The following is a 17076-nucleotide window of genomic DNA, read 5'->3' on the forward strand; positions in this document are numbered from 1 at the left end:
TCGTTGGTATGGATTTTTAGCTGCTGTGGTCCAGGGGTGTTGAGACCCCAATAATGAATTCTTTTAACAGCTCACTGTGTTGATTGTAAAGTGACCTAAGGGCAGAGTTGCTGGGAGCCATCCAGATGCCTGGCCTGACTCAGGCAACGATCTTCAAGTATTCCTTCCAAATTCTTCCCATGGCAAACCCAGCCTGGTGTGTGCTGGTCCTTTGGGAGAGCTGTTGTCCCTCTGTTTTCAGCTGGCAGCTCAGGAGAGCTGTGTCACAGCAGAAGATGTCACTGGCCAACTTGGACAACCAAGGCAAGAGGTCTGTGTTTCTGTTTTGGATTCACCTGGCACAGAGGCTGAAGGTTGGCTCTTCCAGCCCACCAGTGGCTCTGCAGCCCCTGTGCATGGTCACCAGGCTTGGGCTTTCCGACATCTCAGAGGGATTCGTGTCACAGATGGTGGCTCCACAGCTGGTCCATGCACACAAACACCTGCCCCCACTGCCTGGCTTTGCAGGCACACAGGGCTAGGGTGCAAAGACTCCTTCCCCTCTTCATGTGGACTCATAAGAGTCCTCCAGCATTGGCTCTTGGAGGAGGAGAGAGCTCTGGAAAACATGGAATAGGCACGAAAGCAATTATCTGGTAACAAAGCAGTGAAATCATTCAGCAAACCCATCTGCCTGCAGCAAGGCTTGGTAGGTTTTCCTGTCAATGGGTATGGCCAAGGAAGACAGTGTGGCTTTGGACAACACTGACATTGAGCATTTGGCAGGCTCTGACTGTTCTTGATCCCATGTTGGGAGGATCTTAGGGTTGAGGAGGCTGCTTGGTCTGTGTGAGCCCCCTGTACTGGGCCTGATGGGGGTTCCCAGACTGCAAGGCAGATCAGTGAGGAGCTGCCCTTGTCCTGGCTAGAACAGAGAGTGTGCTGGAACATCTGTTGGTCTGGGCTTCTGATGGTCACACCCAGACCTGGCAGACAATTCCATATTGTCCAGCATTCTGTGCTTCTTATCAAAGAGGGCCATGAAGGACAGGATTTGATGGCTGTAGTGAAACCACCTTGGACCTGCCCTTTCCTGGGTCATATGTGCAGGCTGCAGAGTGGCAGAATACCTGCTGTTTGTTCTTCAGGCCGTTGTAAATGGCAACAAAATGAGTCTTTGTCGCATTTTAAAGATTTTTGCAACTTAATTTATATTCTCATATGGCACTGAAGAACCTTCTTTTGTCCAGGAGGTAAGATATGCAAAAATAACCTTTAAGTTGCTCCTAATTGACCCTTAATGATATTCTCTTGTTTCTTCCAATACATTCTCTGCGTCAAAAACACCATTCAGCAACTGCTTGTTGCATCTTAATGGCTGCAAATAGCAACTGATGAAAAAGAAACTATTTTTTTGGGTTCTTTATTTATGGACAAGGATTTTTCCATCCAGGAAACCTGGCCCTGAGGTTGGAGTGCAGGGCTGAAGCAAGGCACCATGACCATCTTGGGCTGGGAGGGATTGAGGCCCCTGAGGGTGCCCTGTGCCAGGGGTTGATGCTTTGATTTCATGATGGGCACAATGTATTTTATGACAGGCACAGTGTTATTTAAGCTGCCCATTGGAATGTTAGCCAGCATGTGCTGGTAACATGGAGCTGGGGGAAGGATGTTTGTGCCTGTGTATGCAGAGCAGCTGGAAGCGTCCCTGAGGATCTGCTGCTCAGCCTGGAGAGGACAGATTGGTTTGTGGTGTGGTTGTTGGAAGATGAGGAGCTGCCTGCAGACTGAGGTTTTCCTTTTGGTGCTGAATAAGTGTGTGTAGGCAGGGAGCAGGCTTTGCTTTTGCTGTGGTGTGAGGAGTAATTGCTACGCAGGCACAGGTGCTGTAGGTGTGCAGTGACATTGCAGTGAAACACTGGACAAGTGTGTGACTCTGCTCAGCCCAAATGTGGAGCAGCTGGTGGGTGAGCAATAATGAAGCTGAGAGCACTGATACAGGTGTTCAGGTTTGATTTTTCTTCTTTTTCTTCCTAGTCCTGAAAACACAGATTCACAACAATCTGGCAAAGATTCTCCTCAAATTACACTTGGTTGGCGTTCTTGCTATGCGCACTGTAACAATACTTTAATATAATTAAATTTTAAATTCCGTGTAGAATCTGGTGGGTAGGCAGATGTACCGGTATGTTAAACTTTATGTCACTTAAAAATGGTTCTCAAGTACATCAGAGGGAGCCCAGCCAGCTGTAAAATGATCTGCTTTATGGCACTGCTTCGCAGCTTTGGTGTCTGTGTTTTAATTACAGCTGTACCTAAAGCCTCACACCCTTGGATAACTCTGATGGGCCGTTTTGTTTCCTGTAAGTTACTGACAGGATGTAAAGTGACATGAGGGAAGGTGCTGCGGGGTTTTCCAGAGCTGCTCTTTGTGACAGCGTTGAGTTTCTGACTTGTGCTGCAGCAGCTTTGTTTGCTGTAAACACACAGTGCAGTCTGCTGCCCGGGGCTGCTGCACCTCAAGTGGCATCAGCAGGATGACAAGTGGTAAAAGGGGTTTTAGGAGCCTCTTTGCAGCCCTGGGTGTGTGTTGGGACTGGTGTGAGGAGTGGATTTGTGGCCCCAGGACTGGTGTTAGGGCAGGTGAGCATCTGTCCCCCTGCAGTCCCTCTGCCCCCCTGGCTCATCCCCAGCACCAGCACCCACCAGCTGAGATGGGCTTTGCCCACATTTGCTCTGCAGTAAGTGGAGGCAGTGGCTGGGCTCAGTGCAGGATGAAGATTTCCAGTGCTGTGAAGTGGGAATCTTGTTGCTTGGCAGGCAGAAACCATTAATGGTGCTGTTTCTGGAAATAAAGAAGTGGCCTCGTCCGGAGGCATCCCACGTGATGATTTGCCGAGTTGTGCAGCAAGATTTATGCCTAGCCGTGGGATTATTGTTTGCTATTGATTCTGAGGGAGATGAAGCATCAGTAAAAGCCCATCAGAAGCCTCCCAGTGGAATGTGGGAGCTGGAAGCTTTCCTGACAGAAATCCTGTTGCCTCTTTGGTGGTGGCTCAAAACCCACTGCCCAGCCAATCTCCAAGCATCATCTTGCAATCCTTTCTCCTTCAGCATTGCCTGTCTCTGTCCAGCAGGGATGTACTTGGTGTTGCAGGGAAGTGTTGAGCTGAGAGGTACTGGTGGATCCCTTGGGGATCCTCTGGCACCCTCTGCTCTGCTTCCAGCAGACAGTAGCCATGTCACTCCCTGTCCTTTGTCAGAGCACGTGTGATTCCTGCTGCCATCAGTGAGAGTGAATTGTGCCCATAGTATTATTTCTGAATTTATTTTGTAAATGTCAAGGATAAACTAAATTAAGATAAATAAGGCTGTTCCATTTCACTGTTCAATTTACAAAATTTTGATGAGACCAATAACATCTGTCCTGGTTCCATCTTTTGGCCAGCTGAAGGTGGCTATGGGTCTGACAGCTCGGCTCCACCTGTTCCCCAGCAATGTTTACAGACAGGGGATGTACAAGTGAGTCATTAAATCTTTTGGTTCTGCCTCTGCTCTGTCTGACTCTAGTAGAGAAGCTGAGATGGTTTGGCTGACAAAGAGCTCCACCCTCACAACTGGAGTTGTTGTGTTGCCTTAAGTGCTGTTGTAAAAGGCGAGTGGTGGTGAACACATTGCTATGAGCTGCAGTGGAACTAAAGCCTTAGTGGGGTGTGCCTTATCTGCAGCCTTCCCTTCTCCTGCTGGTCCTGGAAAGGTGAACTGAGGTCTCCTGGTTTCCTCAGGAGAACCTGGACACCAGCTTAGGAGGTGTTAGGTTCTGGGTGCATTCCTCTCCTTGGATGTGGGTCTCAGGACCAGAGCAGCATATGGAGCATCCCTGCTGTCACTCTGTGCCCTCTGGAAGGTGACCATTTATTTCTCATCAGTCGAGCTTCTTGCACAGCAAATGGGTCATGCAGGGGAGATCTTCTTGCTGGATAAGCAATTAAGTAAAATAAACTACTCAGAGGACAAATTATGCAGGACTCTTGCCCCGTAACAAATGAATTAATTGACTTTGGTATTTGTGGGATGTTCCCACTATTTTATTTAATTCTCTCTGGCTAAAGGGCTCCTGTGTTTCCCCCCACTCTTGTGCTGCTGCAGTGAGTAAACAGGGTATTAGGGGCTGATTTACACAGCTGCAAGCAAAGGAAGCAAAGTGATAATTGCAGGAACCTTTCCACATTTCCTTAAGAGAGACAAAACCTCTTCTGGCAGCATGTCCAAGAGTCTCTGTTTGACTCTGTTTCTCTGGGGTGCCATCAGTTCTCTCTGCAGCCTCACAGAGCTCATTCACAGCAGGATGGCAGCACAGCATGGGCTGGAATCATGACCTGCACACAATTGCAAGGGCTTTGGAGGCACCAGTGCTGCAGGGCACCAGTGGGGCTGCTTCTGGAAGCACAGCACAGTCAGGAGCTGAAGTGGGCTGTGGGTTGGGGCTGTGTCTCTGTGGCAGTAACTCCAAGTTGTTTTGAAGGCTTTGTCTGGATCTTTGGAAGCAGTGGCTGCTGTAGCAGTGTGTTACCTGAGATATCACATGGAGCAGCACTGCAGGATTACAGATCCTGACCCTCAGCTGGGCTGGTAACTCATGAAACCATTGGGCCAAGTTGCTTGGTTTGTTTGCAGTAATTAAATTGAAACTCTGATACAAATCTTTGCTGTGTAACAGGATTTGTCAACAACTGAGAACTGGTGACACTGTTGGACCAGTTGCCAAGAAAATACTCCATGTGTAAGGTGACATTGGGTTCACCAAATAGTGCCCAGTCCCAGCTCTCAATGCTAAGGTGGAACATGGCTCTTCCACTGTTCAGCTTCCACTTTGCAGATGCCTCAAGCCAGGGATGGTAACACTGGTGGTGGTGTGGCATGGGGAGCTGTCTCCCTGCTCAATGGCATTTATGATCCCAGACAGTTTTAGAAGGCCCAACCACTGCTAAATTGTGCAGCAAACTTTTTTTTTTTTATAAACTGTGGCCTTTGAGAAGAGCACTGGCCAAGAGCAGGGCAGGATTTTGTGCTCTGCTTTAAATTAAGGATATGAAAGAGTTGGAGGATTTTATAATGGCAGCTTTGTGTGCTTGCTCTGCCTCCTCCCAGTGGTTTTACTCTCAGGCTTTTCTAACTGTTGCTCTTGTCTGGTTTCTTTTCCTCTTCAATCCTTGCTCTCATCTCCTCAAATTTAAAAAGTCACTTCTAATCCTGCAGAGATCCCTGATCTGGAGGGACTGTTATATTTATTACAGCTTCCTTTATTCTTCCCACCTGCCTTTACCAAAATCCCTGGTATTGGGTGAGATATTTGGTCACAGCCAGCGGCTTGTGCAGGTGGGACACCAACCCAAGCAGGGGATGTGTGGCACAGTCCCACTGCTGTAGTTTTGATGTGCCAGAGTGGGCAGTGGTTAGAGAGGGGTTCTGCCCTTAGGAAGGATGTGAGGGCACTCTGGGTAATGTATGAAAAGGATCAAATGAGCAGGGTTTGGGTTTTTTCTTCAGATTACGTAGTTCATAGGAGAGCTAACCTTTAATCCTAGTTTCTTGCAAATATTAAAAATTTGAAGTGTTGAGTTTGTAAGGGTCCCCAGGATGAGGTGAGAGATGAGAATCTGACTCCATGTTCTCAGAAGGCTGATTTATTATTTTATGATAATTATATTATATTATATTATATTATATTATATTATATTATATTATATTATATTATATTATATTATATTATATTATATTATATTATATTATATTATATTATATTATATTATATAAAGCTGTACTAAAACTATACTGAAGAAAAAGGATACAGAGAGAAGGCTTAGCAAGAATGAATAATAAAATCTCGTGACTCCTCAGAGTCCAACACAGCTGATGGTGATTGGTCATTAAGTTAAAACAATTCACCTGAAACCAATCAAACCTGCACCTGTTGGTAAACGATCTCCAGACCTCATTCCAAAGCAGCAAACACAGGAGAAGCAATCAGATAATTATTGTTTTAGTTCTTTTCTGAGGCTTCTCAGCTTCCCAGGAGAAGAAATCCTGGCGAAGGGATTTTTCAGAAAATCTGACTGTGACAGTGAAGTTCTGGAAAGTGGAAGTCTTGCATGGCATTAGCACAATTGCAGCATCTGACTCCTTGCAGGGACTAGATGAGTCTCCACTTGGCACCTGAACAAGTAGGTTTCAAACATGCCAAGGATTTGACAGTTGCATAAGATCACAAGCGGTGGGAGGGAGGTGAGAGGAAAGCTGTGGAGGCCGTGCTTGGATCCTGGGAGAGGCTGGGATTCCCAGCACGGCGCTGGCAGGGCGTTCTGTGGGAAGCATCAGTGTCCATCAGGGAATGCTTCATGTCCTGGGATTTGGTTTGGGGCAGGCTGAGTGCTGGGCCTGCTTCAGGCCTGCGTTCCCATCCCGTGCTTCTCCTGCGGCAGCTGAGCTTGTGAGAACATTGTCCTTGGATTTTAACTTACCAGAGAAGGTCATGCCTTCCCTGCACCGCTGTGTCACCCCTTGGCTGTTCTCTGTCAACCCAGCTCAGAAAATAACAGAGGTAAGAGGAAAAGGAGGGTTTTGATCAAAGGAAATTGGGCAAACTTTGACCCAGCGATGCTGGGTGCTGTGCTGGGTTTGGGAACAGTGAGCGTGGATTTGTGGAGGGTGACACAAGGTTTAAAAGAGCACTTCATGCTGAATTGTAGGGTCACAAATTAGGGCATGATAGAAAAAGGATTGGCTGTTAACAAGAGTTGGTTTAGGCTAAATTAATCTGAAAATGTGTAATTTCATCTGAACTAAAAATACTGGAATGTAATTAAATTCCAAAGTAGGATGAGCTGAGAGGGTGTAAGAAAAGATAAGCATCAGAATAAGACAATAATTGAGTTTGTATTGTAAACACATTCCTGTAGGAATTTGGGATTTTTAAGCTGCTTCATTAGAAATTTTAAGTCGAGAGTACTTAACAGCTTGGGAATGTTTTGGAGAAGTGGTTGACTACTTTTATATTTGTCTGTGTTCTTTGTTTGCAGGATTTTCTATATTTGGGGTTAATTCTCTCTTATCAACTACTAGTTTATTAATAAGTTTGAAGGGGAATAAGGCTTAAAATTAGAAAATGTGTATTTCCATGTGAAGCTGATTGTTTTGTGAACTCCTGTTTTTCATCTCATTTTCCCTAAAAATAGAATCTTTAATATATACAATTGATAAATTAAGTTAGTACCATTAAAACACTGGTAATTCTGAAGAGCCTCGCATGAAATACTGAAGCAAATGTTGTCTTTGTTCTGTGCACAAGTTACTTGCTCAGTCCATCAGGTAGGAATGAGCCAGGTCAGGTCATGCTGTGCCATTCTCCTGTCACTCATGGCAGTTGTGTGAAGGAGAGCTCATGGCTGGGATGAGTGGGGTATCATCTGAACAGATCAGTGAACACTGATTTGAGCACTAATCAGCACAATACCTGCTTGTCAGGCTGTTTGAAAACCACTACAATTGATGGTTTGAGACTCCTTTCTCACACCTGTGCAGTGAGTGCTGGATGGGGGATGGAAGAAATGGGTGCAGCCACGCTCCGAGCTGAATCCAGACCCCAAACACTGTGGGGAAGGGAGGTGATGAATGGAATTTTGTTCCTCTGTGGTGATACTGCACACCCTGCTCAGCACCTTATGTTATGGAGTTGTGTAGTTTTTTGCAAAAAAGTTTTTTTGCAGAAAAAATGCAGGCAGGTTTTCTTCTTATTGACTAAAAATACCCTTAATTCTGAAAAATTACTTTGTGAATCTTCATATTTCACAGACTATAACTAGATTACTACCTTTTACTGGAATACTTTGTGTTAATGAAGACCGATTAGAATTACATAATAGATTTCCTCTAAAGAAGGCATTATGTGGTTATTTTTTACTGTCTGGCATTCTAGTTAATTGCCTTGTCATCATTAATTGATGGGACTAAATTGATATAAATAAACAGATGATATTTGTGAGGTTCATTTGAAAGAGAGGAAGGGCTGAGAACAGGAAGCTGCAGGGCATTCCAGCAGTGCCTGGTGCAGAGAGCTCAGGCTTGGTCAGTGCCACCACTTGTGAACCCATTTGGAGGAGGCACAGTGAGCTCTGCCCTCCTTCCCTGGGAGCCCTCACTTTGCCTGGACAGGGCTGGGGTTGCTTGTGTTGGCCCCATCTTAAAGCTGGCTCAGTCCTAAGCTTCAGCCCTACAAAGAGCAGATGGTCCTGGTTATGAGCTCAGGCATCCCAGCCCAGCTTCTGGAACAGTTTCTCTGGTTTCCGGCTTAATCCAGATTTATGTACATAGTTGCTATTAATCAGGAATCAATGGAGTCCCAGCAATCGATGGAGTCCAAGGCAAATCAGCATTTTTAATTGAATTGCAATATTGCAAATGATGCTTTTGCCTGGACAAAGTGAGCTGGTGGTGGCTGTGTCCCCTCTCCAGCCCTGTCCATAGTGCTCTGCCCATCTTCTGCTGTGCTGATAGGGGACAGATGTGTTACTGGACCACAGCTGGGGAGCTGCTCCCTCCCACACCAGCATCACCAGTTCCTCCAGTCTTTGCTGTTTCACTGCTTGCAGTGTTAGAAGTTCATCAGCTGTTGAACTGCATTTACAACTTGGAGTGGTTCTCAATTTAAATTTATAATTATTTATTATTATTCAATTTTCAAATATTTACGGATTTTTACAGTGTCTCAAGTCATGAGTCAAGCTGCATGCTGCTAGCAGAGGGAGAACCCTTTTTCTTCCTCAGACCTCTGCTCTCCTCCCATCCCCAGTGAGATTTTTCCCAATTAGCAGCAAAGCCCACATGGCTCCCACCAGCCTCAGTGCTGGGGAGGTGACACCAAGGACATGGTTCATGTGCATCATGGCAAATTTCCCTGGTATTTGGTGTTTTAGACAAAACCAAGGTAAAATTTCCCTGCTAAGTGGTGTTTTGCACAAAACCCACTTTGACACAGTTGTGGAAACCTTGTTAGCCTGGAGCTGGTGTTGTTACAAGTGGGGAAATTGAACAGGAAGTAAGGTAACTAAAAAATTAGAATTTTTGTTCCATTTTCTTCCTTCCCCATAAGATGCAGCAGTGTTTGCACACACGTGTTGCTGCTGCGCTGGGAAGTGAGCAGATTTAGAACTGAAGTACCACCCGCAGGAGGAGGCCATCTCCAAATAAGTCTTTTAAAAGTTAATTGGAGCCCTTGGTCCTCACTGTAACAATCTGTGTCCATGGAGAGAGCAATTGATAAGGCAGAATGGCTGCTGGCACCTGGGGGCTGGAGCCCTTTGGTCTGTGCACAGAGAGGGAACAGGGCTCTCCTTGGTGCACCAGGGGAGATGGTGGTGATTAATCTGAAAATAGTTTAAAGCATTCATGAATTGTAAGAATTAATTCCCAATAAATCAAATGGTAGCCCCATGGGAGTAGGGAAGGGAAATAAATGAGGGCTAAAGAAATTGATAAAAATCCTTGAGCAATAAAGAGATGAATGCCAGTTCTTTTAAAATTATATTTAAATGAACAAAGTTGATTTAACTGGCTTTTTTCATACCTTGTACTAAGATTTAGTTCTACAGCATGACATTATATCAAGAAATAATTTGCAGAAAGACTTTTTAGCATTTCATGTGCATTCCACTTAATGACAATTTTAATATTCAGTCTTTGGTCCTACATCGTTACGGGGAGGCTTCAATTGCTTGGTGTGCTGAGGAGTTCATAAAGATTGTTTCTAATTTCTTTTTCAAGTCTCTTATAGAGTTCAGAGTGATCAACATGTGAATTATCATGTTGCTGAGTAAAATGTGGGGAAAACTGTTTGTTAACTACTTGAACTAAATGTGCAGCTTTGGGACAGTGCTGCTTCCAGAAGTATTTTCCTGCCTAGGGAGCTCCAGACAAGGTGCTGAACTGAGTTCTGACCTGCAGAGCTCACACACCTGGTTGTGTAAATAACATATATACTTAATTTTTAACCTGTTTTGGGAGTTCTTTTTAATTGTCTCTGAAAGGAAAATTATAATGATGGAATTCATCAGGCTGAGTAGCCATGATAGGCAGAGGTGCTGTGTGAGTCCTTTGTGGAGTTCACACTGAGGGGCTGAATCAGATCAGTTGTATTACTCTCATTAGTGCTGGCAGCACTGTTACCTGTTTTCTAGTTGTGTCAAGAGCAAAGACATGAACTTCTGACCCATTAGTGAGTACAGGTCTTAGCACAGAAGGAGTGGTGCTGGTTGGAGTTGTTGCTGTACTGAGGTGCCTGGAGCTGCTCTTGGCCTCTGCAGCCTGACAGGGACACCCACAGGGACATGAGCAGAGTTCTGCCTCCCCATCACTCTCACTGAAGGTGCTGTGCATGGCACCTGCCTGCACTGTGCTGCAGGGACATCACTGCTGGCAGGATGATCAGGTCCTGCCTCTGTCACAGAGCTCCAGATGTTCCAGGGATTCTCTTCTGTACCAATGCACCATGCAAACAGAATATCTTCACAATGTGGTTTTGTGGCAGCAGCATCCTGATCTCTCCTTAAATTGCCCCAAGGAGCTGCTTTTGGGGTAGGACTTGGCACTGGGTATCCCAGCCACGCCAAGGAGATGCCCAGCAGCTGTGTAGTGCTCTGCAGCTCGTGTTGCAGCCATCAGCACTTGTCCTGATCTTGCAGAAGGGCTTTCCTTGGCAGCCCCTGGCAGTTCTGAGCAGTGGCACAAAAGCCAACTTGGCACTGGCATTGTTCAGTCCTGTTTGTTGGAGCCACAGGTAATTACTCCCATACTTAATGAATCACATTGCTTTTATTGATGAACACAGAGGCTACATGCTGGAAAGAGGAGGTAAGGATTAAGTTTTATGGTTTACTGCTGCTATAGAAGGAGCATCTAGACACCAATTAATGCCCCCTTGATGGGATTAGCCATTGCCTTAACTGCAGCTCTGGATAAAATTGCTGCGTCCGTGACTTTCGACTTTAACTTCTTAAATATTGTAGATATGAAGAAAATTCACTTACATCTTAAATGGAAATGACATTTAATTCTAGATACAAAAAACTTGCAGCCTATTTACATTTCCTTGTGATTTATACCTCCTACTACATGGATAAAAAGACTTATCTGAAGTCTTTATTTCATCCCTGTAGAGTTCAAAGATCAGAAAAATTTCAAATATATAATCTGTGATTCCTTCAGTTGCTGTGCCAATAATCCCAACTTGCAGTGTGTATAGTAGAGGTTGTAATGGCAGCAGCCTCTCCCCATGAGATGCCGTGGCATTCCAGCAATTATGGTGAAGTCTGAACATCTACATTAAGTTTTTGAGGGGCTTTTATTTGGTTTTTGGTCCCACTGGTGCAGGCTGGGCACATGCTGGGGTTTCTTTTCTTTCAGGGCAAGTGGGAATCATTGCCTAAGTGTCAAAGCCATTTATTTATTTAGCAGTGAGGAAAAAAGTGTTTGTCAAACAAATTTTTGTGTGATCTCCTAGTGTTACAGCTGTGGTGGACAAAATCCCCACAGTCTTGAAAACATGTAAATATAATTTTAAAGCTTTTTGTCAGTATGTAAGAGATCTACCTGTTACAGCATCCTCCAGGTTCATCCCTGGGCTGGTGGAACAGGGGTTATGGCTCTGCCTTGGCCTTGGGTGCCTCCATCCTTACTGAGCCTGGGTGATCTCCTAAACCAGCAGTGAGTGCCCAGGTATCTGCATGGCCAAGGGCAGGTGAGATGCCAAGGGCTGCAACTGCTTGAGATTGCTCTTTCAGTTTTCCATTTGGGCTTTAATCTTCTGATAAGCCACAGGTGCAGTGGGGGGAAATGTCAAGGTAAATGAAGACTTCAAGAGCAGCATTCCTCAGGGGAGAAATAACTTCAGTCATCAGATATTTTTCTTGGGCAGAAAGAAGAAATAAGAGATGAGGTGCTTGTGAGAGCATGATGTCAATCCTGGCTGACAGTCCCTGTCCATCACTGCTGCAGTGTGAGGACAGTGCACAGAAGAAGGAAATAAATGATAACTTGGAGTTGATCACCTGCAGTGTTTGCCAGCCCCAGAGCTCTGCCTGCTCTGCATGGCAGGGCATTAGCTGGGTGGGGGGCACCTTGTCACACTCACTCTTGGCACCTCTCCCCATTCCCACACTGGTCTGGATGAACACAGCTTCAAGGACTTTGCATTCCTAAGGAAAGGAGGACAAGGGTTCTGTGCAATATTTTCTTGAAAGGCTGCCTCTTTTCAAGTCTTCCTCCAGGACTCCAGCTTTTCCCAGCCACTTTCTGCATCAGTAGGTTGCTCCTTTGGGAAAGCAGAAGTTAATTTCTCATTATTATCATGCATAGATGCAGAAGATGGAAGATAGTTCCCTCCCGTTGTCCCCTGGCTCTGTGATAACTTCACAGCCAGGGAAAATATCATGCAGGTGAAAAATGGCACCATGCAGGCTGTGTGCAGGAGCCATCCCTCAGTGTGCTGGGTGGCAGGGATGGAGAGGGTTTGTCACCCAGGCACTGGGGGCGGCTTCTGCTCGTGCACTGGGAGGTACAGGTGTGCTACCTCTGCTTTATGGTATTAAACATCCATATTTGTCCTTTAAATATCCTCCTTGGATTGGAACTGGAATAAATGCAGATGGGACAATAAAAAATAACTCTTAGAGCCATGGACCTTCTCAAGGAATGGTTCTGGCTGATTTTGCTCTGTTATCTTGAAAAAGAGACTCTTGGATTTGCAGTATTTGCAATTCCCTTTTGGTACCCCCAGCTCCTGAGGCAGTAAAACGTAGTTTTCATTAACTGATATGTCTGACATTTACCACATCTCGATGTGACAATTTAGAGGGAACTGGTTAAACTGAAAAGCATTTTTAATATTGCAGTAATGTGATTAAGGGGAAATCTCTGTCCTTCAGGCCAGAGGGACCTAAATTTGAGCACTAATGGAGTGACAGATGAAGCATCAGTTGACCAAAATATCCTAATCTTAACTTGCTTTCTGTTTATTCCCTCTTTGCATCCTGGTTCCTGTTAACAAGAAGATAAGTAGGTTTAAATTCCAATGACCCAGGTGAAGGACTTAATCCAAAAGAAACAAAACCCACTCAGAGCAGGACTTAGAGCCAGAGGTCAGTATGCACAGCTGAGCTGGGTGTCAGATCCAAAATGACCTCTCTGGAAAATTGTCCCTGGAAATCCCATTTCCTCTGTTCCTCCCTCTCTTTGTCTTACTGAGGGAAACTCTGATTTATCAGTGGCCTGGATTACTCCCAAGCTCTGTCAGGAGCCCTGGGTCTCCCCAAGCAACAAGCTCAGATCCATGGCTGCAGGGGATGATTGTTCATGTTAAAAATAAGTATGAAAATAGAATTTAGAATCTTCTTCCTGGCTGTAGCAGGAATAATTTGGGCAAAAGTAGCTCTTAGGCTGTTGTGGCAATTTGTGGGAGCCTTGGCTGTAGATAGCAGGGTGAGAGGGAGGAAAGCATTCCAGATCTCATCAATACTTGAGACAAAAGGCTTTCTGCTTTGCAATTACTCTTCCTGTCCTTCTCTCTCCTTCCCCCAGGCCACAGGCAAGAAACCAAAATAGAGATTAGGCAGCTTTTAAATGCCACAGGCTTGTAAAGGAGGGGAAATCCAGAGCTGATCAGGAACTGCAGCCTGCGCTCAGGCTTGTGACTTTGTCCCTCTCATCTGCAAAGGGAAAAAGGAAATCCCCAAATTCAGTGTGAGTGGCAAAACCCCCAGAGATCTGGGCTGGAGTCATATCTGCCACATGCCCTGGGAATCCCCGGCAGGCTTCCCCTGCTGTGCCTTCCCACATGATCCCTTGGCTGCTCTGAGGGATAGATGAGCAGGGCAGAGCTTTCCTCTTTTCTTCCTTACAGTGGGTGAAATGCAGCAGCAGCATAGATCAGGTTCAAATTGTGTCTCATCTCATGAAGTTATCTTTAAAAACCAGCTGCTTTCTGTGAGCCTTAAAGCAGCTCGATACACTCTTATCAAAATCGAAAACCGCTCTAGAGATCCTTAAGAGATTTTGTTTCATTGGGCTCAATTTTCTATAAATCTCGTTAACTGCTTTACCAGTGCCCTCTCACTGTGTTCCTTTTTCATTGCAGAATCAACCAACAAACCCTGTTCCAGCCCTGCAGAGCAGCAGCCAGGCTGCAGAGCTCAGCTCTGCCCTGCCTGTGCCCGTGTGGCACTGGGGGCGAGGGAAGCAGGATTTCCCTGGCATCAGAAGCCCCCAGCTCCTCTGTTTTGTGGAAAACCATGTGTGTGAGGGCAGGGGCACCAGGCAGGAGCTCAGCTCTCTCTGGCTTTTCATTGCCTGCCCTGGGTGACTCCTCTGCCACGGACACAGCCCAAAGGTGCCTGGGGAATCTCTGGTGTTGTGAGAAGGGTTTAAGCTGCCACGTGCAGTGACTGGGGGTTTATAGAATAAACACTGAAATGAGATACAGAATACCTCCACTGAATTAATGCACTATCTCCAGTGCTGTCAAGCAGATACTGTGGCTGTGCTGACACCCCAGTGTTTATTTCAGGGTGATGAGGAGGAGCAGCCTCCCCAGGCCCTTGGGTCCAGGCTGCTGGGACCTGGGGGATAGGAGGAGCTGTAGTTTGGGAGGATGGGGCTTGGCTTTCTGGCCACAAGCAATAAATATTTGTGTGTATGGGGAAAAAATGCTCACTGCCTCCCAGCTTGGAGGGTATTTGTTATTTTTGGTGTTATAATAGACTTGCCTCGGTTGTGATCTGGCTTATAAATAGCAAAATCTCTCTACACCCAAACTACAGTGGCTCCTGTCTGCTGGGCATCACCATGCCTTTAGGGACATTTCCAATTGCCATGGTAGTTTTTAAGTGGAAGAAGTTTTCCTGTGTCTTTGAAGTTGAGCAGGTGCTCAGAAGGGAGCAGGTTACTCCCTGTCTAGCACTGATCTAAGCAGAGCAGTGAAACCAATGTGTAAGCTTGTGCTTTTATCCTTCCCTTCTGTTTTGCTTGTTTATTGTCATTTTAAGCCAATATCCGTGTCCTGGTGCAGCCTTAGAGGTGGTTGGAATCTACTTCTGCTGATGTGTTAGCAAGAGAGAGAAATTGTAATTAAATAACAGCTATCATTTTTCCCCCTAAATTTTCTTTCATTCTAATTTTCAGCATGTAGCAGTCAAAATACATCCAGTGCAAATGTTGGCTATTTTATCAGAATTCCTTTCTTTTTTTTCTTTAACCTTTCACTGGCTCTTCCTGCATTAGGTACAAGATCCTCACAGAAGAGTCTGCAGATTGCAGACATCACTTCAGCCAGGTAACAGCAGTAAAACGGGAGCATTTATTTTATTTGACACCAAATCCTGACTGTTGCTGTTCTGTGGAGCCTTTTGCTGATCTGTGGTACATTGTTTCATACAAACTTTCGGTCTGGTTTTGTTGCTTTGTAACCCAAACCTATTTCTTGCTTTTAGACCACAGAATGGTTCTATGATCCTGTACAACAGAAAGAAAGTGAAATACAGGAAAGATGGATATTGCTGGAAAAAAAGGAAAGACGGGAAGACCACCAGAGAGGATCACATGAAACTGAAGGTGCAAGGAGTGGAGGTAGGAGCGTGGTGGGGCTGGCTGTGGGCTGTGATGGCTCTCCAAGACACCTCAACCCAACAAAGGCTGTCCACACCTTCAGAAAATGACTCCTATTTGCTGAATTCCATCTGTTACCTCTGGTTTAGGTCTTAGTTGCTGGCTGGGGTTAAACCCCAACTCACCCCACCCCCAGCATATATATTTGTTCTTTATTACTCCTTTGAGCAAACTGTGAGTACATCTTCAGCACCCACCTGTGTGGCTGCTGGCTGGGCTGTGTGACTCTAGAGTGTCTCCACACTGAGCATCTTCTGGTAAACTCTTATTTTTGTACCAGGCACTGCCCAAGGGCAGCCTGACACCTCAGGGTGGGCTGCACAGCACTCTGTAACCATGGCAGCTGGAATGGCTCCAATTTATTCTCACAAATCTCAGCTAAGTTTTGGTAGCAATTGCTGTAATTTCTGTGTGCTGATGGAGTGTTGGTCTTGCAGTATGCAGGGGAAGGATTCCTGTTGAGTTTGACCCAGAATCCATGTGTGTTTTGAGAGAACCTTTGCTCTGCTGATGGTATTCAGTCACTTAGACACATTCATGCAAGTGATTGCACCTGAGGCATTATTTCTGAATAAGCTCATTTGTTCTAAAATATGTCATTGTTTGACACCACTTTTCTTTCTTAACCTCCATCTGCATGAGGAGAGAGCTGTTCTGATCACTCTGGTCACTTCTGATGTTAAAGGTTTGCACAGGTGTGGATAACAAGTGCATTTATGCAAGTTTTATATTTATTAAATAGCAATTACTCGTTCTGGTAGCAGAAGCCCACGTGCAGAGCTGTGCCCAGCTCATTCCTAAGACAGCAGGGCTATATTCCCAACACTGGCTACCAAACTTGGGGCCAAAGTGGTCCAAAGCTGTGAAAATGTGTAATTGCAGTGTTCAGCTGTGTTGTTTTGGCCAAGGAGAGCGTGAGGCTGCCGGGTGTGTGTTTGTGCAGGCTGGGTTGATTTTACATTTGACAGCCTGTGAGCCTGGCTGGGGAAATTGGGGTTTCCATGACAGGCAGAGCTTCACCTGTGTCTCCAGGCCTGTCAGGCTGATGCTTTGCTAGGATGAACCTCCCTCCTGTTGGGGTGAGGGGCACCCTGCTCTCCCCACGTGGAGCTGAAACTCCCCCAGCATCCCCAAAATCAGTGCCAGCAATGGAAAAGGGATGAGTGCCCAGAATTCATCTCATGCTCCAGCTTCCTCCCAGCCCATTTGTCATTCTTACATTCTGTCTGCTCTAATGAGGTTTTGGGGTTTAAAATAGTATTAAATGGATTGCATTATATTACACAAGAGAGGCATAACTTTGTTCCATAATTTTTACATCCAATAACAATGTTTTATTATGACAAGCACAAAAAAAAAAGTCATCATCACAGAAATGGTGCCTTG

At 45.5% G+C, this 17076-nt stretch overlaps 1 protein-coding gene across 3 annotated transcripts in view; it reads left to right on the forward strand.

Moving 5' to 3' along the window:
* CAMTA1 (calmodulin binding transcription activator 1) overlaps positions 1–17076 on the forward strand; it is a 241005-nt gene that overhangs the window by 64219 nt on the left and 159710 nt on the right. For all 3 annotated transcript variants that reach the window (XM_059487707.1, XM_059487702.1, XM_059487703.1), the window contains exon 4: positions 15516–15651. In XM_059487707.1, coding sequence (XP_059343690.1) covers positions 15516–15651 — 136 coding nt within the window. The remainder of the gene's footprint in view (positions 1–15515; positions 15652–17076) is intronic.

Source organism: Ammospiza nelsoni, chromosome 22 (genome assembly GCF_027579445.1).
Source record: "Ammospiza nelsoni isolate bAmmNel1 chromosome 22, bAmmNel1.pri, whole genome shotgun sequence".
Classification (NCBI taxonomy): domain Eukaryota; kingdom Metazoa; phylum Chordata; class Aves; order Passeriformes; family Passerellidae; genus Ammospiza; species Ammospiza nelsoni.